The sequence below is a fragment of the Nanorana parkeri genome, unplaced genomic scaffold (genome assembly GCF_000935625.1).
Source record: "Nanorana parkeri isolate BGI_ZX_2015 unplaced genomic scaffold, ASM93562v1 scaffold301, whole genome shotgun sequence".
Taxonomy (NCBI): domain Eukaryota; kingdom Metazoa; phylum Chordata; class Amphibia; order Anura; family Dicroglossidae; genus Nanorana; species Nanorana parkeri.
In genome coordinates, this window is record NW_017306569.1 from 94,776 (window position 1) to 116,410 (window position 21,635).

At 40.0% G+C, this 21,635-nt stretch overlaps 1 protein-coding gene across 1 annotated transcript in view; it reads left to right on the forward strand.

The window, feature by feature from the left end:
* The window catches only part of GPR37 (G protein-coupled receptor 37), a 19,214-nt gene extending 1,552 nt beyond the window's left edge, over positions 1 to 17,662 (forward strand). Inside the window, exon 2 of the mRNA XM_018557769.1 lies at positions 16,319 to 17,662. Within this exon, the coding sequence (XP_018413271.1) occupies positions 16,319 to 17,137 (819 nt within the window). The 3' untranslated portion in view covers positions 17,138 to 17,662. The remainder of the gene's footprint in view (positions 1 to 16,318) is intronic.
* The last annotated feature ends 3,973 nt before the right edge of the window (positions 17,663 to 21,635 follow it).

The following is a 21,635-nucleotide window of genomic DNA, read 5'->3' on the forward strand; positions in this document are numbered from 1 at the left end:
CATTATATAATATTATTTTGGTTTTATTTTGCATTATGCTGTTTTGTAAACATGCCTCTTCTACTGTCAATTAATGAGTTTTATGCACCCACTAGTATATTATTGATTGCATAAACAGAATTAGACTTGATAAGTTATAGCATGTACATTATCCAGCTATAAGCAAGCATGGCTGAATTTCTGCTAAATCCTTGTCTGATCTTTGGAATTAAATACGGACTCCTGAAGCTTTTGCCTGCTCTCGTTTGCCATGCATATTTGTTCCTTATTTAAAAAGTGACCAGCTTAAGATCAGTGCCAGTTTTTTGGTATTCACCCTGTAGCTATGCCAAGTTCACATTTTACTGGCTGTACTCCACTGTCATTCACATTTGTGCATGATTGGAAAACAAAAGAAGTTTCACTGGATGTCAACCATTATGTGCATTGCCAGCAGTTGTCTGTATATTTTGTGTTCCTGTTATGATTATATTATATAGATGGCAAACACTAGGATTTTGAGTACTGATAGGCAATTATAATGTACACAGAGTGATTTTTTTCACCCTGCCCTGTCTACATCTTAGCATGCAATTTAAGTGGAATGTGCATTTTTTTACAATTTCTTTACAGGCTCAAACTTGCTGTGCTTATTTGCTTCCAGTGAATGTTCTCACAGTTTATACATATAATTGAGAATGATCTGTTCACAGTTTATACATATAATTGAGAATGTTCTGTTCACTGTTTATACATATAATTGCATTCTGTATGTGCTTGTCATGACAAAATCTATACAAGCCATGGAATTCCCATGTGAAAATTCATAAAGTAAATTGAATTTTCTTGTGCATTCTTGAATATGCTCTAAACAGAAGCTTGTATGTAGCATGTATGCTTATCGTAACCATACATGCTAAGACTGGGCTTCCCAACCCCACTCTCACTGCAGCAGGCAGACCATCCTTAGAGAGCTTTTCCATCTATGAATACAAATTGAGAGGTATACTATCTGCACCACAATTCTGGATACCCAGATATTACAGAAAAATAACAAAGGTTACAAAATGACTAAGAATACATTGAGCTGTGGATATCATGCAAATGAATTTTGCAAACCATGTGACTGATATTCAAGCAAGATCTATATGGTGGTGGTAAGGGGATTTGCTTTCTATATATGGATCAACAATCAGAAAATTAGGCCAAAATCAACCTTATTTGGCTGATAATCAGTCTTCCTAGGGTCCCATGAAATATATCCTCGTACACTGGTTATTGCAAGATATTAGGTCTTTATTATATCACCTTATCTGCCAATATTTATCCCATGTATTAGTCAAATTGGCTTCTGCCATCAGCAACAATTTTGTTGCGCAGAGTGATTGAATTATAGCAACTGTTGGCCCATTTGGGTTATGTAACCTTAATTTGAACAATTAATTTTTTGAGCAAATTTTGCCCAGGTATGTCATATTGAGCAAACATATATATGGGTCTGCATGCATTAAAATCTGGTTGAGCCTCTAGATTTTTATTTGGTAGTTATAAGGACTGACAAAGCAGGTGCATTGCTTGTTTTACAGCTAGCCCTTCTCAAAGATTTGTATTTTCAGCCATAAATTAAAGTACATCTTAATTCTATCAATCATACTTTCACCAACAAAGATTTAATTGAATCTTCTCTTCTCACAGAGTTAGAGTGCATTTAAGATGATAAAAAGAAGAGATGGAGTGCGATTGAACCACTGTCCACGCTATATGCAGCATACTAGAGCCTGGACTGTAGGTTTCAGCTCCGGAACTCTTATATGGATTAATAAAAGTTAGAGATTTTTACCTACCGTAGCAGCATACACACACAGTGTACAAATCATTAGGGGAAGTTATTATTTATACAGCAAATTAGCAAAAACATTTTTTTTCTTTTCCATTGAGATTTAATTAGAAGAATAACTGAAGATCCTACCTTAAAGGTCCTTGTTCAGGAACCTTCTACTGTGTAGTCAAAACTTCCAATTGTTCTCCTGCTTTGTCACCATGTCACATATGCCCTTGATGGAGACTACAAGTGGCCATGCATGCACCCTTTGCGCAGGTATGGCCCTCCAGTGTTACTATCAGAAAGTATGTCCTAAGCAATGATGTGCAGCTGGTGCAAGTGCATGTAGACAGGAAGTGGCTAAAAGATGCTGGAGTAGATCAGTAGAACTGAGATGCTAAAAAAGATTTTTTAAAATGGCAATTGCTTACATTTTGCAAAGTAAATGTCATACAGTTAGAGTTTAGGTCTCCTTTAAAGTGGGTTTAGCAGATCTCAAGCACTGCTGTATACAAATGTATGATGGGGTTTCCCATCTCACATGCATATTCATAGACTTTGTTACCCGTGTGGCTCTGCCTCTGAATTAAGATGTCCGATGGAACTTAGCAAACACCTCCTCACACAAGAGGTACTTGCTAAGCAAAGTCATTACTAAAGCCCATTTGTGGCAAACCAAATTCTTCCAACTCAGGATTGCAAAGTGTCTGCTGAATATCCTGAGAGCTATTACACCAGCATGGATAGGTTTAACCCTATTCTTCTGTGTAATCTGTTGCGCAAAAAGGATGTCAGGCAAATTATCACATTGCGGTGTGAATAGACATTTTATTTAAGTTGGAAAATGCCACTTCATTATTTTTGTGGAAGTAAACACGTTAGGAAACCTCACCTTTCACACTGTACAATTCATTTTTCAAACACTTGGTTTCAACTATTTAATTGAACAAACAAGTTGGAACAAAATAACCCCAAGGCCCAAAAGTATTTATCAGATCAAACCGCATGAGTAGGAACAGCTATGCTTAAAGCAAATCTGTCACACATGAAGTAACATCATCATGCTGTACAGCAGGCTAAGATGACTCAGAATTCCCCTTTATTTTCGAATGCTTTCATTACGGGGTAATTGACAGTAGATAATTAGTGGATTTGGCACTTTCTATTGAAAAACACTCCAAAACTGTATGGGCACTATATTGAGTCATGCCTCCCAGTCCTGTTTTGATGCTGGTCACTGAACCCAGACTCAGATTTGTATTATATTGCAACATTTATTCTGATACAAACTTGGTGGAAATGTCTAACTTTTACTATGTAGTAAACTACGGTATGTGTGGGCTCTCTCTTGTATGACAGATCTACTGGCCTGGGTAACTATAGTCTCAGGTACTAGTTTACAGAGCTGGCATTCAAGCTGATATCCTGGTAACAGTATGTGTTAAACTACATGATTTAGTTATTTTCGTCATTGGGTATTGCACATGAATGCTGCTTATGTGTAGGTAATATTATTATTTAGTCTACAAAGTATTATTTGCCCCCAAAATAGTGACCTGATGGGTCTGGTTTAGTGGACCAGACCTGCACACAAACATTGTCAACATACATTTGAGCCTGGGAGAGAGCTGTGGGTAGCACACTGAATTTGATTGCAGTGGATTTTTATAAAGTTCATCTTAATGTAAACTGAGCAGATATTTTTTCTAAACCATAGTTCTGGTGTTTCAGCATAACGGTTCACTCACTGGATTTACTTGTTAATTGAAGTTGTTCTTAATGTTAACACTTACCACACTCCAATTACCAGGGTTGCAGCGGTTGCCACTGGGACCTAGCTCTGGTGCTCCACCACTGTCCTGAAATCATTAGTCTGTATTGTTTAAAAAAATCTGTCACATGACAATAAACAAAAATATATCAGTACTTGTATCTGTAAGTACTTGGACAAATATCAGTACTTGTACTTGAACAAATGGTATCGGTGCATCCCTAATATATATTTATTTAAAAAAAACAATCATACAATAAACCAGGGATGCACAAATCCCAGGAGCTCCGTATGCTCCTTAAAAATGACAGCTGCCTCCTAACGTTTGAATTTTTCTCTAGTTAGTCTTGGAGCTGGAAAAGTATCTGTACTTGTACTTATACAGAGTACTGTACTTGGTATCTGAACATCCCCAGTTCAAGGCTATGGTAGCAGTAAAGCCATGGGAGGAGGCCCGGATCCCCCACAAGGCCACCGAGGCCCGGCCTCGGGGCGGCAGGGCGCAGAGGGGCGGCAGCGGTGTCCTTGTGGGGAAGTTGCCCTCTCTACATTCAGTCCTGCTTTGTACCAGCAGGACTGAATGTAGAGTGAGGCAGACGATTTTTCGTTTACATGTGAAATCGGCGATGTCGACCGATTTCACATATAAACAGTGTGCAGCCTTCTCCACTCCCCCCTGCACTTACCTCTCTACTTTTGTTCCGTCCTCCACCGCCGAGTCCCGAGTCTATGACTGCAGTGATCAGAGCGGCAGGGTTATAAGTAATCCTGCCGCTCCGTGTAGACTGTAGACAGTGAGAGGGGAGAGCTGTGCTCTTCCTCTCTCACCTGTCACAGGAGTTCCAGCACAGTGCTGTGCTAGAACTCCTGTATTGGAGGTGACAGGGTCAATAAAGAGAACCTGCCACCTCCAATTGCTATTACACAGGGGATTGTTTTCTCCTGTGTGATAGCAATAAAGTTAGGTGGGAAAAAAAATGTAAATAAAAAAAAATTAAATTGATAAAAAAATAGTGAAATAAAAAAAATAAGAAGAAATAATTAAATAAAAAAACTAAAAGTGATAAAGTTTAAAGAAATTAAGAAACAGTAAAAATAGTTGACACTAACCCCGCCACCCTGCCATCTGGTTGCCATTCTCCATTGATGGGAAGGGAGGGGGGATTCCCGGGGAGGGCGTATCACAGGACCTGGCCTTGGGGCGGCAGTAAAAGTAAAAGCGAACATGGAGCCAAGCACTTTTAAAGAAAACATGTCTCCCATAACGATGCTAAATAATGTACAGCACTACAATGCAGACACCTAGAAGTACCTGCACATACCTAGAGATGCCATGTCGAGTGCTCTGGGTGCTCCTAATCCCATGGAGTTCTTATATGCAAACTTTAATAGTTCTGAGTGTTGATCAACCCCATTTTCTCCTTTTTTACCTTTCTGTTGGACTATCACAATGATGGGTAGTCTTACTAGCTGAAATTAGTTTTTTTGGGAGCAGGCCACTTCTCAACTACCGGTACTAGACTTTTTACAAGCTTAGGGGTTTGAACACCTATGACCCTTCTCTAAAGCTGTGTGTGGACACTTCTAGTTACTTGAATTATAACTGTGGACTGTTTAGCAAAACTATAGTAAATACAGGCTTACTTTACATTATCATGCACCTTCTTGCATATGAATATAATATTTTGACACATAAAATACTACTTAGAAGACGTATTTATCAAGGAAATTGCTACATGTTTCTGAATTTAGTTAGGTAGAATATCTCAGCTCAGAGTTTTACTATCATTTAGGATCATTACAAATCTAGCAATGCATTGTCAGAGTTTTTGTTTTAAATTCATTATTTCAGTTGATATTTCCAAATTCAGTCCAATAGGAAATTACACATCACCAATGAATTGCAAGCTTCTCAGACTAGATTTGTGCATATACCTGTATTGCACTAGTTTTTACATTTGGAGTGAAATCCCACAACCAAGTTGTCTATGCTGTGCACTGTACCGTATTACAGATGTTCTTACTGTGATTCCAATGTGCCATAACTTCATTACAGAGCCCAGCAAATACGCATAGCATTCATACAGATGCAAATAGTTCTTATTGCAATACCTTCATGACAAGCAGATTAGCCAGAAACATGCATCACCAGAATTTCATTTCTCCTCCACTCTCTGTCATCATCACTCCTACACGTTATTCCTCTCAGCCATAAAATTTAATTGAAGGATGATATGCCAGAAGAAATCTATACCTACAGTAGTGTGATCCCGTAAAAAAAAAAAAAAAAAACTTTCCTATCCAAACCATTAAAAATGAACTCACATTGCATGGTTCTGTCACTCGCATAAGACTCTGCGTAACAATGTAAGAGAACTCAGTTTCTGATTTCAAGATGACTATGTGATCCCTGGGTCTCCCCACACTCTCAAAGCAGAGTGCTGGAAACTCTCCGGCCAGGGACTGAATAGCCGATAAAGGATAGCACTACCAGACCACAGAGTTTCTTTGGAGAGTGTGCCTCTTACATTTGCATACTTGAGAAACTGGTGCTGGTTGACTGGTCACCAGAGTAGGGATAAAGGTGAAATCATTCAGTGGGGACACTTGGTTCAGTGACAACTGTTTGAGTGGATTTTCCTCACTTTAGAGATGTCCTCTTGGCATTGTCTGTACAGTACAGGAAATAAAAGGAAATCTCTCGAATGGGAGACACATGGCCTACTCTAACCAAAATGAAAAGAAACAAAGTTTTGGCTATAAATATATTTTAAATAAGCCAGGATGCTTCTCAGTTTAGTATAGCTTTCCCAGCATCTGACAAATGTCTTTAAATAGGAACTATAATTGTCTTCTGGTCAATTTGATTTTGATAGGATTATGTATACATCCTTTGTTTTACAAATGCACATTTAATGTTAAAAGATCCCAAGAGTACTCTGGTGTATCTAATGAGACAGTACAGCAATAGCAGCCTGCCTCTTGGCTGACTTTATCTCATTGAAACTTCAGACTGAACCATCAGATATAGGATGAATCATCTTGCTCTGTGTGTAAACAACATGCTTTTACAATAGACTGATAACCAGTCTCTGCAAATCATGTGAAAAGGAGACTAACGCTCACCTGCTGCCTAAAAAAAGATAATACAAAATATTAATATGCAGCATTTCATATGTTCTTGACTAAAATAAAAAAAAGACATAAAATGCTATATAAATATGTCCTGGCCATAAAAAATATCTTTTGGAATAATATAATGTTTTTTAATTTATTTTATTGAATGTATTGTGTTCTTTTTAAATATATTCCCAGTATGCACATTGCATTTTAAAAATGTTTGAGACTGCCTACAGGTTTTCATCATAAGCAAAAAAACTCAATAAAATAAATCTAGACAAAATTCTATTTTCAAAGACATTCTCACAAGCCTAAAAATGCATGTTTGTGCACAGTACCCATTTATTCCTGCTCAGAATTGTTGTATAAAAATTAGTTTAATGAGTCCCATACATAATGCAGAGTGAAGCTTTTACTTGTGGTCAAGATGTGCATTTATTAATGAATTGTGATAATGAATAGCTAGAACAAAGGCACTCTGTTTATAGTGCTACGTCAAAGAATAATGCACTTTGGTTACAGGCTGGTGGGAAAATACACAATCCAAACCATTTATCTTTTAGGAATTAACCAACAAATAATTCTATGGTTATATGGCACTAACTAGCAATCTGAAATAAGGTGCTTTAGACCTGAACTAGAAGCAAGCATGTAGGATTCTTTCTAAAACAAAAATGTTTACAGTTGTACACCATTTTCAAAATTCAGCTTCCATCAGTTTAGTGTGGTCCTAACAATGAGAGGCTCTGATTGCCTGCTATGGGATACAAAAGTTATGCTATTGCCATTTGCTTTTTTTGGTAAAAGCTATAGAAAAGAAATACAAAAGACTTGTTTTATCTGTATGGCTAGCCTTTGACCTTTAAAACAGTGTGCTTCTATTGTAGGGAGTTCAGTGAGTTTTCAAAGCCAGACTTGTGTTGCTGTAAAGTAGACTTGAAGTTGCTATAAGGGTGTCCCAAAACACTGATTAGTAGGAATTGAAGGGGGTTCTCACTACTTAGCTTGTACATTGTTCTTTGTTATCTGAAAATTGGGAAGCTTGTTTTTGAAATAGACATTTTAAATTATCCACAAAAACATCTATTATTACATGGGTTATACATTTATGATGCTTACAAAAACTGTAGTCAGTTCCTGGTTTTTAACCTTAGTGTAACCCCTAACGTGACACTAAAATGTGTCACATTAGGGGTTTAAAATGCATTCAAGGACCTTAACTATTAAGAAAAATTTTAGCTTGCGTGTGTACCAATCAGCTGTAGATATTCAAATCATCTCGGAATTGGTGCTGACACTGTCCTTCCTTCTAGAGAGTGAATACTTTTGTTCCCCATGGTCCCTGTGTGTGATGTAAAGTAGCCACCGCTCCATTCTTCTTCCCTGATGGACTACAATCCCACATTTAGTATACTAATATGTATTAAGACTGTAGTCCATCACGGGAGTGAGCTTGGATCACTTCTGGACACTGACCCAGAACAGCAAAAGTCAGAGAAAAGTCAAAATTGCTTATTGCTTTACTTGTTCTGGGCCGAAGACCCAAAGGGGTTGATTTACTAAAGGCAAATAGGCTGTACACAGTGCCATTGCAGTGGATTTTGCACTTTGCAGGGGAAGTTGTCCCTTAGTTTAGTGAATGAGGTGAAGCAGGGGTGTAACTAGAAATGACAGAGCTCCATAGCAAAATTTTGTATGGGGCCCCGTGATTGCTAGTTATGCCACTTGCAGAGCCCACCTGATATACCAAACAGCCCACCTGAAAGTGACCTTGCAGAGCCCACCATAGACTCTCTATAGTGGGCTCTGCAGGGTCTCAGATGGGCTGCACACCTCTTACCTGTCAGCGCTGTACGCTTCTGTGGTCGCCGGACCCCGCCTCCTCTTCTATCGATGGGCCTCGCCTGCTCTTAGGTCTCTGGCCAGTGATGTAAGAGGAGGAGGGGTTGCTCTTAGTCGGGCCCCGCCTCCTTTACTGCGAACGCCGGCCTCTTCTGCCGTAGCTGCTGGCTGTCACGCAGCGGCTGTGAGGGGAAATCGTTGATCTTCATAGCCGCCGCTGAGCTGTGTCAGTGACAGCCAGCACCCTTACATGCCATAGCGACCCAGACATCAGAGGGATGCCCTGGCCAATGAGGTGAAGCATTGCTGACTTCCATCACCCAATCGTATGCAAGCAAAAACTGTTTTTGTTTTGTTTTTTAGTTTCCGTGCACATGATTGGGTAATCTTTGCAAAGTGAACTGTCAATGCATTCACCATGCTAAGGAGAAATTTTCCCAGCAAAGTGCAAATTCCCTTGTCAAAGTAACCATCCTATTATCCTTAAATCAACCCCATAGTGTCTGCAGCCAATGCGGGGCTGACAACATTGCTTAGGACAATACAGTAGAGGCAGCATTGTTCGCTCAATACAGGAAGTTAGAAGCTCCCTGGATTTCGGACACTATTAGCAAGTATTTTTCTGTAGTTGCAGCATTTTCAAAGAGAAAACACGGGTAAATTAGCATTTATTGCAGATGTGTACTGTACAGTGGCGGATCCAGGGGGTGGTAACGGGGCAATTGCCCCCCCCCCTGAGATAGAGCCGCTCCCACCCACGGTACCAGTGACAGGAGTACATCCCCGCACACGGCCAGAACATACAGCTGTCAAGCTGTCACAGAGTTAACTGCGGTTATCAGGGGGTACGGCCAGTAGTAAGTAAGGGGCCCGGGGGGCCGGGCTCCAACCAAGCGATTAAATAATGACAGTTCAGATGGTACAGTCCTCCCCCGAAAGTTGGTATCTCCCTGAGTGCGTGCAGAAAGTTTTTTTTTTCTAGGGGCGGAGCTTTCGTTTGCCGGGCTGAAAGCGGAGCACAGCTAATTAAGGTAAGTCTTCTCAAGCCGACTCCTTGATGTGTGTATAGAGACACTGACCGACGCCAGGGAGGGGCGTTATTGTGGGCACAGACACCCACCGCCTGACGCCGGGGGGCAATTGGTGCTGTTGGTAGAGGCATCGACACACAGTGGGGGGGTTCAGAGGACAGCAATAAAGTCTACCATTACAATGGCACGTGAGAAGCATTATCTCCCATGTACACAAGCAGCTATTTTGCTATTTTTGGTGCTTATTGATAAAATGTTTTTTCAGCTTGTGTCAAATCAATGTGAACTTGTAAAACTGAAGGTCATGCCACTATTAGGGCCCATAGTGACCTCCGCACTGCGTCACATTTCTGACCTCCGCACTGCGTCACATTACTGACCTCCGCACTGCGTCACCTTACTGACCTCCACACTCCTCGTCACATTGCTGACCTCCACACTCTGCGTCACATTACTGACCTCCACACTCTTCGTCACATTACTGACCTCCACACTCTGCGTCACATTACTCACCTCAGCACTCTGCGTTTATTATCGCTCCCTCCACCCCTCTGCTGGGCCCAGCCGGCCGCCCTGAACAATCGGGACCCAAAGCAGAGGCTGCACTGCACTCGGGCAAATTGGGCGGCCATCTCGGCCCAAGCTGGGGCTTTGCAGCTGCCTAATTTGTGTGAGTACAGACCAAGGCTGGCAGCGGCGGAAATATCCCAGAAGGAGAGGCTAGGTGAGGGAGTTGTACCCCGGGGGAGAGCCGGGGGGAAGTGGACACATAGGCAGTGAGAGAGTAAAGCGGTGGCACCACAGTAGCAGTGGAAGAGCCAGGTTGGGCTTATTTTCTGGCAGTGCCCCCCCCCCCGAGACTAGACTCTGGATCCGCCCCTGGTACTGTATACATTTAATGAAGGCAAACATCATTGAAAAGTTGTGGAAAATAAAGTTTTGATTCCTATTTACAATGCGGCAAATTCTTGGCGATGACAAATATTTGAGAATCTTGCAACTTTCCAAATATTCATCTCCACTGCTTGTGTTCTTTTTTTTAAATAATATGTATTTGGTACAAGAGAACATAAACTCCTCTTGTAAACACACACTCCCCCTCTTACCTATGAATGTAGATAGATACTGAAGTAAATCATCAGTAGTTGTATCTGGTTTTAGATAATGTAATACAGAGAATCTCAGTACAGAGAAAAGAGATTCATTTGTTTACGGTAATCAATCATTTTTTAGCTCTCGAAAAAATCAGCTAAACTGCACAAAGCAGATCTTTCTTTATGCTTGAGCAAATACAAAACATGGCTGCATTTTATTCTTTATTTCTACTGTTATTGAATTTGTGAGAGGAAATGGAAATTGGATTGGAAAGGTTAATGAAATGAAATAAAAATTTAAATGACTCCAAAGCTCACAATGTCTTTTTCTGTGTAAACCAACAACTTACTGGGACTGCATTCAGTTGTACTGGTATTGAAGCTGCCAAATTAAAACGTAATGCCCCTTTGTGGCAGTTACCCCTGGAACTGTTTCTGATTTTACATGGTTAACAAACATGGTATGTTAAAACTAACAATTGACTTAAACTGATAAATATACAATTAAAAGCATTTTGTTATATTTGGTCATTAAGTGCAAAAATGCTTATTTATTGGGTGTCAGAAATTCAAAGATATATTTTGAGAACACTTTTTGTGCTATCTGAAAGAGTCCTCCCAGTTCTTATCTTGCACTACAGAACAATAGTCTCTATGCTGTGGAGATGAGGAGAATGGAAGGGATTCAGTAGTTTAACAACAGGCAACTGGGCAGCACTGACACCAGTTCTTGCTATTTTAGTCAAAAAAATGTATGTAGTCATTCCAGAAGAGGAAATAATGAGCTGAGTGCATTTTTGGCAGATCTTTGTCTGCACTTGCAGGGTCTTAAAAAGGATAAAACATGGCAAAATGTGCAGGTACGGCATATTGTTTACCCTGGAACATGATTTCTTAACCTGTGACACTCTGTGCATATTCCCACCCAGCTCACTGATGTCAGCATTGCCAGGAGCTGAGCAGGGCGCTCTGGCTGGTGTCCCACTGAGCTCCTGGCGACCAGTGACGTTAGTAAGCTGGGCGAGTGCACTGACAGCGGGGTCTGACGTCCGCCCTCCTTCCCCAGACACAAATCAGCGCAACAACTACGAGTCCACCCCCCCTCCTGGTGAACATTTTCTGCCAGCAACCCCATCGGTTCAGGTGGCGAAAAACTTAAGGACAGCCCTGAATGTGCTGGCACATTTTGCTGCAGTCACCTCAGCGTTCTCTTCAGCCTGTCTCCTCCTGCGCTCAGGTGGTCTAAGCCCCACGTGAGTCATCACATCCTATATAGTGTATAGGATGTGAGGATGCCGAGGGGCAATCTATTTTCTGTAGTGGATGGGGAGAGAAGCTGAAGGGATCAGTCTAGGAGCCAGGATCACGGTTCGGGTTAGTATATCTTTGTTATTTTAGATCCCTAGGCAAAGCAAGCACTTAACCCTTGCAGTACAGTGGTAACCCCACTGCAGGGGTAATCTTTTGTTTGCCCAGAGTTCTTCTTTAAAGCAACCTGGTAAGTAAAAAGAAAAAGGTTTTCTTATCTAACCCCTTATTAACAACAAGTTTCTCTAATAAGCGTAAATTGTGCTTTCTTGCCCTTCTCTTCCTAACTTCTCTCCCTCACTTTTACTTTCCTGCCATTTTTATTTCAATTTTTAAGTCAATAATATTGAACTTGTATTTACATTTTTTAGTTTTGTTTTGCTCATTAAATTTGTTAGTGTAACATTAAAAACACATAATTGAGAGAAAAAAAATCATTTGTAAATAACTTTGCAAAGCTTTGTACCAAAATCTGAATTTCATTGTCATTTTAAATGTGAACAATTATAGAATAAAATGTATACTTTTTATCTACAGTAAGGATTGTTGGTGCGCTGGTGACAGATACTGGTGCATGCTCTACGGGAATTGTCAGTGCTTTATTAAGATGGGCCGGATCAACAGTGGGGACAGCCCATTCCTAATGAAGGACCCCTCAAATTGGTCCCCTGCAAAACATTTGGGAATTGTAAACAATTTATCAGGAGTTTCCCAGTCAATGTGCAGGAAGTCTGCGAATGAGTAAGTTTAGTTGTATTAGAGCGCATTAGGGATCCTAGAGAGGGAACAACATTCCAGTCTGTCAGTGTCCTAATGAAGGATTTCAAGGACTTAGGTGAGACATTTAAGAAAAGGACCTCCAAGGTAGTATTTTTAGAAATACTTCCTGTGCCACGAGCTACACCAGAGCGGCAGATACAACTTAGATAACTGAACAAGTGGCTGCTAAGCTGGTGTGGATAGGAGGGGTTTGTTTTTTGGAGAACTGGGCTGACTTCTCAGTCGGCTACCGCCTCTACAGCAGGGACGGACTGCACCTCTGCTGGGGGGAAAAAATTTAAATAGGTTGGGGGGGCATTTAAATAAGGATGGGCTGATTGTTCGATTCGAACATGAGTTCGAATCAAACATCGGCAGTTCGAGTGCTCGCCGAGCGCCAAACTTTATGGGATGTTCGCGGTCTGTTCGACCGCGTACATTCCATAATACAAAATGCCCACTAAAGCTCTGATTTGTTAAAGTCTTGCACCTGACCACAGGTCAGGTGCAAGACTTTTCCCAATCAGGGCTCAGCGGAGGAGGGGCCTGAAGGAGAAAGTTCTCTATCAGGTCCCCCCATGTGGGCGGGTGCAGTAGCCAGCTTGCTATTGGCTATTGCAGTTCCAGGGGGGTCCTGGAACTGCAGAGAGTTCAGAGGAGGGTTACAAAATGAATAAAAGAGATAGAAGGCCTGAGTTATGAAGACCGCATTCAAAATCTATAATTATTCAGCTTAAAAAAAAAGGTGATTAAGAGGGGACCTTATTGCAGTCTTCAAAAACATCAATGGGGATCACAATATTAGGAACAAACTGTTTAATCCAAAAACTATTTTGAGAACTCGGGGACAGTCTTAGAATTTGCAAGGGGTATTTCACTGTGAGAGTGGTGAAAGTTTAGAATTCCCTACCAAAGACGGTGGTATCTGCTAATAACATTGATAAATTCAAGAAACTTCTGTATTTCACAGAATCTACAGGGATATGTCACTATCTTACTTTGTTGGACAACTCTGTAAGCTTTCATTTTTGTTGGTGTCTTCCTTTCCTAGCGACCCCCTTTCTCCTCAATGTTCTAGTGTCAAATGGTATAAAAGATGAGGGGGAGTCTCCACAGAGACTAGGCAATAAATACCTGACAGAAGTTCTCAGAATATTCAAAACTAATAAGAAATGTTTAGGCTGGAGAAACACTTTGATAAAATCACATCAAACTGATCAGTTTAAAAAAAAAAATAGCTTCCAGCCCATCTTTAATTATCCAAGCAATGCAGCTAAAGGAAACCGATTACTGTGGAACAAACTTGTGGTCTTTGTCTCACACAATAGTAGCAGAATAATTTACAGTGCATTCATTAACATGTTAATATTTACTCTGCTTATTATGAAAATTAATTGGTAGTGAAAATGCTGTGTCAGTTAAAAAGTGGTGTACTTGAATACAGTTTTTTTCCACTAGAGATGTGAAGCTACAGGATATTGATCTGTTTAGGTTTTAGAATCACTGGCAGATATACATAATGCATTCTATCAGATTTCCCCTGGTGTCGGTTGCTTAGTCTCCGTATGTCAGTTTTACATAAAAATCAGACTGGCGGTCCAGATTATAGGACAAAGTGAGAGGAAGGAGTTGTAAATCTAGAAGATTGTCTCTCTGTTTCTGACCTCTGCCGCATGTTGTGATACAGTATGTTCAGTGGGAGAGAATTGCGTGATATAAATAAATAAACGTATGATATTATCATTATTTGGTAATTATATATTCATCCTAATTATACACTTTACATAGTTAATTGATAAATTCAGTAAAACAACATTAAAAAAATGCCCACCCCACCCACATCTTTCTATTTCCTGTGAGGCTGCCCATCATAGTAATGTAGTGATAGGAGGGGGTTGGAGGTGGAAGTAGCTTGCCAGCTTTCAACAGAGCTTCTGATAGGATATTGCCAATTACATATGTATTTCAAAGTGTATTTTATACTGCCATAAACTACATTCCCAACAGTGGCTGGGGAAAAATGGGTTCCTTGTATTTTGCTTGTATTTGTACTGTTGAAGAGTGTACATTACAGTAGGTAATGTGTACCTAAGACATACTATGTAAAAGCATGTAATATGTATTATGACTAATTGCCAGTATTGAATGATTTGTTTTAGACAGAAAGGGGTTAATTTACTAAAGGAAAACAGGCTGTTCACTTTGCAAGCGAATATACACTTTGAAGGGGTCATTTTCCTTCGCTTGGTGAATGTGGTGAAATTTCACTTATCAAAGAATACCCAATCACGTGCAAGGAAAATTTTAAAAAACTGTATTTTTTCTTGCACATGATTGGGCGATGGGGGTCAGTAGAGCTTCACCTCATTCACTAAACTAAATCGGAACTTCTCCTGCAAAGGGATCATTCCTTTTCAATGTGACCATCCCATTTGCCTTTAGTAAATCAGCCCCAAAGAGTGTGAAATATTTTTTTTATTATTATTATTTGAGAGTGTCTCACAGCCAGAGTGGTTTCAACATCGAGTTTCACTGTAGACTAATAAAACATTTTAAAGTTATCTTTACTAGTATAATGGTTGTCTATCCATAAACGGGAGCAAGGTTATCGACACTGGGGCAAAAATTAAGCTTGACTTGAGCCGAGACAACCTATCCAATTTTATGTTTCATTTCAAAACTGTAACCTGAATGGATTCCATAGACAACTGTGCCTCTAGTTTTCTTTATGTTTTTTCCTAATCAGCTAAAGTGTAATCACTCCTCTCAATCTGGCCATGTCTCTTAACTCAGTTTGTGTAGGACAGTGAGCAGGCTTGGACCAAGGTGTTGCTGAAGAGCCTGGGGGCCAGTCAACCTCAACATCACACCATAACATTATTATTGGTGATATTTTTTGTTTGCTTACTTTCTCTTCTTCCTATGACCTTTCTGTATAGTCACTGCGAAAAACAAAATGTGAACAAAATGTCAAAACATGTTTGGAGATGATGACACAAAATTTGGCAGGCTTTGCTTATTTTACTGGTCAGTTTATTCTTTATTATAAATTTAGCATCAGCCAACAAGACCACTTTGATCATTTTATCATTCAAAGCTGTTCAATGAATTTCATAATTGCATACTCTTTTCTGCATTTCAATGTGGGGAAAACTTTGCAAGGAAAGTTTTCCTTTGGTTTAATTAATGAGTAGATTCTCTGCTGACTTTCATCACTCAATCATGTGCAAACAAATATACAGTTTTTTAAAATGTACTTGCACATGTTTGGGTATTCTTTGGAAACGTTACCACATTCACAAAGCTAAGGGGGAAATTTTCCCTGCAAAGTGCAAATTCCCTTGCAAAGTGAACAGCCCATTTCCCTTTAGTAAAACAACCCCACATTGAAATGCAGAAAAGAGTATGCAATTATGAAATTCATTGAACAGCTTTGAATGATAAAATGATCAAAGTGGTCTTGTTGGCTGATGCTAAATTTATAATAAAGAATACATCAACCAGTGGGTTGATTTAGTAAATCAACCCACTGTACATCTTATCTGAGTTCACTTTTGCAGTTTGAGTTCAATTGTGTTTATTTTTTTTGCAGGTAGCCTCCCTTGGAGTTACCACATTCACACTGTGTGCCCTCTGCATTGACCGCTTCCGTGCTGCCACAAATGTCCAAATGTATTACGAAATGATTGAGAACTGCACATCAACAACTGCCAAGCTGGCTGTTATATGGGTGGGCGCACTCCTCCTAGCACTGCCTGAGGTTGTACTGCGTCAGCTGACCAAGGATGAGTCTGCAATAAGTGCCAACACTCTCAGTGAGCGCTGTGTTGTTAAAATTTCTACCGATCTTCCCGATACCATTTATGTTTTAGCTCTTACCTATGATGGTGCAAGACTTTGGTGGTACTTCGGCTGTTATTTTTGTTTGCCTACCCTCTTCACAATTACGTGCTCCTTGGTAACAGCAAGGAAAATCAAAAGAGCAGAGAAAGCTTGCACAAGAGGAAATAAACGTCAAATTCAACTTGAAAGTCAAATGAACTGTACTGTAGTAGCGTTAACAATTTTATATGGTTTTTGCATAATCCCTGAAAATATATGTAACATTGTAACAGCTTATATGTCTACTGGGGTCTCCAGGCAGACTTTGGATCTCCTTCATCTGATCAGTCAATTTCTTTTGTTCTTTAAATCATGTGTTACCCCGATCCTTCTGTTTTGCCTTTGCAAGCCTTTTAGTAGGGCTTTCATGGAATGCTGTTGTTGCTGTTGTGATGAATGCATTCAAAAGTCCTCAACTGCAACAAGTGATGATAATGACAATGAATATACTACAGAGCTGGAACTTTCCCCATTCAGCACTATACGTCGTGAAATGTCCACATTTGCATCTGTGGGAACTCACTGTTAAACCTAAATGTTGATATTGACCGTATTTGTAAATATTCCGTGATACACCTTTTCAATGATTTTTTTTTGTTAGTTCACAATTTTTTAAAAGAAGCATTTGACTTGTAAGGTCTGTTTTGGTATCTATATTTATTATGTTTTAGGTCTCCTAACAGGGTACATTTCTGAAAAAAACTAATAACTTGTTTTTGCACCTTAAAGAGCAAGTTCACCTTTATTACAATTTATACATCTATTTCCTTGTCTTCTTCATTTTCTATTTACTGATCGTTCTTTCCCCATTTTTTATAATACATGTGGAGCCCCTATTTTGACAGAAAAAAAGGCGTCTGGGACCATGATATCCTAATGGTAACTGCCAGTCATGCATAGTCTACCACAGTGTAGGTCAAGTAAAGCTCAGAAGGGAAGCAGCGTATACAGGGAAGTTTTTGTTTTTAAAGGTTAAACCCATTTATATGATAATGAATAAAAGACAATTGTATGTAGCATCTAAGGGTGAGATACAGTATGTTGCTAATTACAGCTGAACTCCAGGCAGGTATTAAATAAACTGGAGATTTAAAATAAAAATAAACATTCTTAAAGTAAGGTAATATACATACCCAAATTTGTAATTCCCAGCAGGATTTAGACTGAGGGTAGAAGTCAGGCTCTACTGCATTGCACAATGCTGTCAATCTGACAATGAGAACTTGTTGACAGAAGATGGGAACCGAATGAGTAGAGTAAAAACTTTACAAGTGTGCCGATGTTTATTCATTGTGCAGTCAGAAGGCTGAAAGTGATTTGGTGGCCAAGTTTTAATACTTACCTGCAGCCAAGAAAACATAGGTCATCAACGTAACTGTACTTTCAAGGTAGGCTGAATGGAATATTAGATACTTTGACAGGTAAAACAGTAAACATGTATGCATCTCATTTGTGTTTGCTCAGATTTCAGCATATACCTTAATGTGAAACGTCATGTTATTGTAGCTGAAGGTGAACTTACACTTTAATTAGTTAGAAATTAGCTTTTTGATAATCATACAACTGGGTAAGTTTTTAAATATTCTATAAAACTAGGTGAATTTATTAAACTTCAAGGTGGTTTGCACTGATATTAAATATTGTAATGTTTTGTTTATCTTAACATTTCAAAAACTAGCTGTTGAAAATAAATTTTATTTTGTTTTTTAAGAAATGGTTTTATTAATGTAATTTTATCTCAAATATATAATGTAACATTTACTACACCAAACTATAAATGTTTTTGTATTTAGCCTTCTGCACTCAGCATTCACATGCATTCAATCTGTCAGATATTAGAAGGTAATCAAACGACTTAAGCTAGTCATACACAACTCAAGCTCGCCATGCACTGTTCTATTTTTTTTTGTTCCACCCGCGGGCTGAGCAAAAAAAATAGAACAGATATCTCCATCAATTCTTCCCCTGCTGTTTCCTTTGTATTCTGACAGTGGCCACACGAATGGTGCCTGCAGCTGATCGACTGAATGATGCTTGCAGCCAAATCTTCTAAATGAGGGATGAGGACTGAAAGGGTTCCGATAGTGGTACTCACTGGGCAAATTTCATGAAGAACTGGCCCAAATTCGCATAGTGTGTGGCCAGCTTAAAGTTGGTCCATGCAAATAGTACCTCGCCAAGGAATTTCTGAAGACATAATTCATAAGGTCAAAATACATTATTAAAGAAGTTCTCCACACAAAAGTTTTTTTCTTTACAAGGCTTTATTATGTGGTCTATTTTTAGGAATCCTATTGTTTCTCTCTCTGTCTGTCTGTCTATCTGCTGCTTCCTAGCTACCAGGAGCAAGGCTCTGACAGTTATTTTGAATAAGGTTTTTTAAGACATAGACAGTTGCTTCGGACCTTGCTGTCAAACAACCAAGCACAAAGTCCACAACTTTATTATCCACCCCTTACATCAAAAGATGTGATGTGATGTCATATGCTCCGCCTCCAAGATGGCGGTGGGCATGCGCAGAAGACGCCGGCAGCCAATAAGTCCACCTCACATTCTGAAAATGAATTGATGGTTGCTGAATATAGGTTTCCAATATATATATTTGGGGCATATAATACATTTCTTATTTCGGATTTGGACGAACAGCCGAAGCAACTGAATTTTGTTTATTTGCAGGTTCGTCCAAATCCGAATGCACATGTCTTGTGTGAAGGACCTTGGTGGCCTCCACAGAACCCTGGTGTGAACTCTATTAAACACCGTGTGGATTATTTGGAACGTTGATTGGGAGCCAGGTTTTTGTCCAGCAACAGTACCTGACATAACACATGCTCTTTTGGCTAAATGGGCACAAATTCCTAGAGACACAATCCAAAACCAGATGGAAAATCTTTACAGAAGAGTGGAGGCTGTTAAAGTTGCAAAGACAATTTGGGTTGGTCAACTCCATATTAATGCCAATGATTTTCGAATGGATTTCCAACAGCTCATATAGGTGAAATATAATCTATTTAATAATGGCTTTGAGATTTAGCTTCAATTGGAGAACTTTCCAGGCAGTCCACTCAGAAAACATAGGTTTTAGGGCTGCTGCTCACTTTTACTTTTCAGCAATAGTACCTTTTATATATGGGTTGTCCTCCCAGGGGTTCTCAGCATCATGCAGATACAAACTAAATCTTCAGCCTCCTGGGTATTTGGTCTGCTCACCTCTGTCTCTCTGTGCAAGACTATGATCAACTAATTTTTCATCAGACATCAGTTTGGTCAAGGCATTTGTCTATAGAGCCAGTCTGGCTTGGACACATGCGCCTTGTGTGTCCACACAATGCTCCCGCAGCAATCTTTCTCATGGGGAGGACGCAATGGCTGGCTAAACTGAATAACTTTTGTGGGCCAAACCAACCAGTCTCCAATTATGTTTACACCTGATCAGACACATTTTCTCTGTTGAAATAAGCTATGTCTGCATCTTTAGATAGCGACAATCTCTCCATCTGTCACATAACAAATAATGAGGGGAATTTTACAAAAGTGGAGCAGTTCCCATGGCAACGAATCAGCTTCTATCTTTCCTTGTCAAAGCTTAACTGAACAAACTTTAGGACTATAATATTGGGAACTGGGATTTGTTTGTGTCAGGATGTAATGCAATCAGGGCCATCCCTGTAATGAGACAGCCTGAGACTGTTGCATCAGGTGGCATCGCCTGGGGAGGCAGCAGGCAGAGCAGCATGGCTGTTCTTCTGGATAATGTTTGCAGCGTCCCAAGTTGCTAAGAGCCAGGCAGGGAGATGTGTAAGGGCCAAAGACATCTCTTAGTCCAGCTCATAGCAACCTGGGATGCTCATGTCAGCAATTGCCTCAATTCCTGGCAACCAGTTATGTCAATGTTTGCTAGGAGCTTGGCAGGATGCCGACTGTGTCGCCGAGCTCCTGCCAACCATTGACATCATTGCTTGCCAGGAGCTCGGCAGAACACCTGCAAGAGCCTCCAGCCAAGCTCCTGGCAACCAGTCATGTCACTGGTTTTTATTTCAATACAAAAGCAACACGTTTCCCAGCACACTTACCAGCTAGCCCACAAAGAAAACAAATGACACTAACTTTTAGGGTTAAAAACTGAGGTTTAAGTTGCACAACTTTTGCAAAATATGTCGAAGCCATGAGAGGCTACATCTTGGATCATATAAAGCAAAGGATGAATTGGGTGCAGGTTCCCCAGGAGGTAGCCCTTTCCCCCCTTAAAGGCACAGGGACACACCAGAAGCTCAGCACATCACAACAGCAGCTGAAGCCCCTGGTGTGCCCATGCCAACAAGCAATATAAATGCTCAGAAGCCCTGCACATCCATATGCCTTTAAGGAGGAATGGGCTACCTCCTGGTGAACCTGCACCCAATTCATCCTTTGCTACATATGCTCCAAGATGAAGGCTATCACAGATTAGAGTTAGGACCACACTATACATTGATGCCTTGACGAGGCAGTGTGGTTTCCACATATTTTGCAAAAGTTGTGCAACTTCTAACCTTGTCTAACCCTAAAAGTTAGACAGTGTAATTTTTTTTTTTTTGCAGGGTAGCTGGTGAGTGTGCTGGGAAATTTTTTGTATAAAGCCCTTCCATGTGCACCTTACTTTAAAGCTAGTTATGAATTGATAAATGCGTTTGCAATTTGTATTGCTTGTTGGTTATTACCTCAGGCGGCAACAAATCTTGGGACCGCCCTGAATGCAATGCATAGTAATAAAGTAATGACCAGCGGCAAACTTTTGGTGTCATTGGAAAGGAAAAATACTGTGTGGGAAGAAATTTAATTGGGCAGTGCTATAGGAAAAAAGCACAAACTGACCTCATTGCTAATGCCATGGTGCAGGTAAGAAATAAGTGATAATCAATGACGAGTGGAGTGGATAATTTAAGGATTGCCAACAAGCATTTGTGTATTGTTACAGTGCAAAAATTGTCGGCTCTGGGGTAAGTGTGCAGGGTGAATGCTCTCAGTGTCACCATTAACCCCCCCCC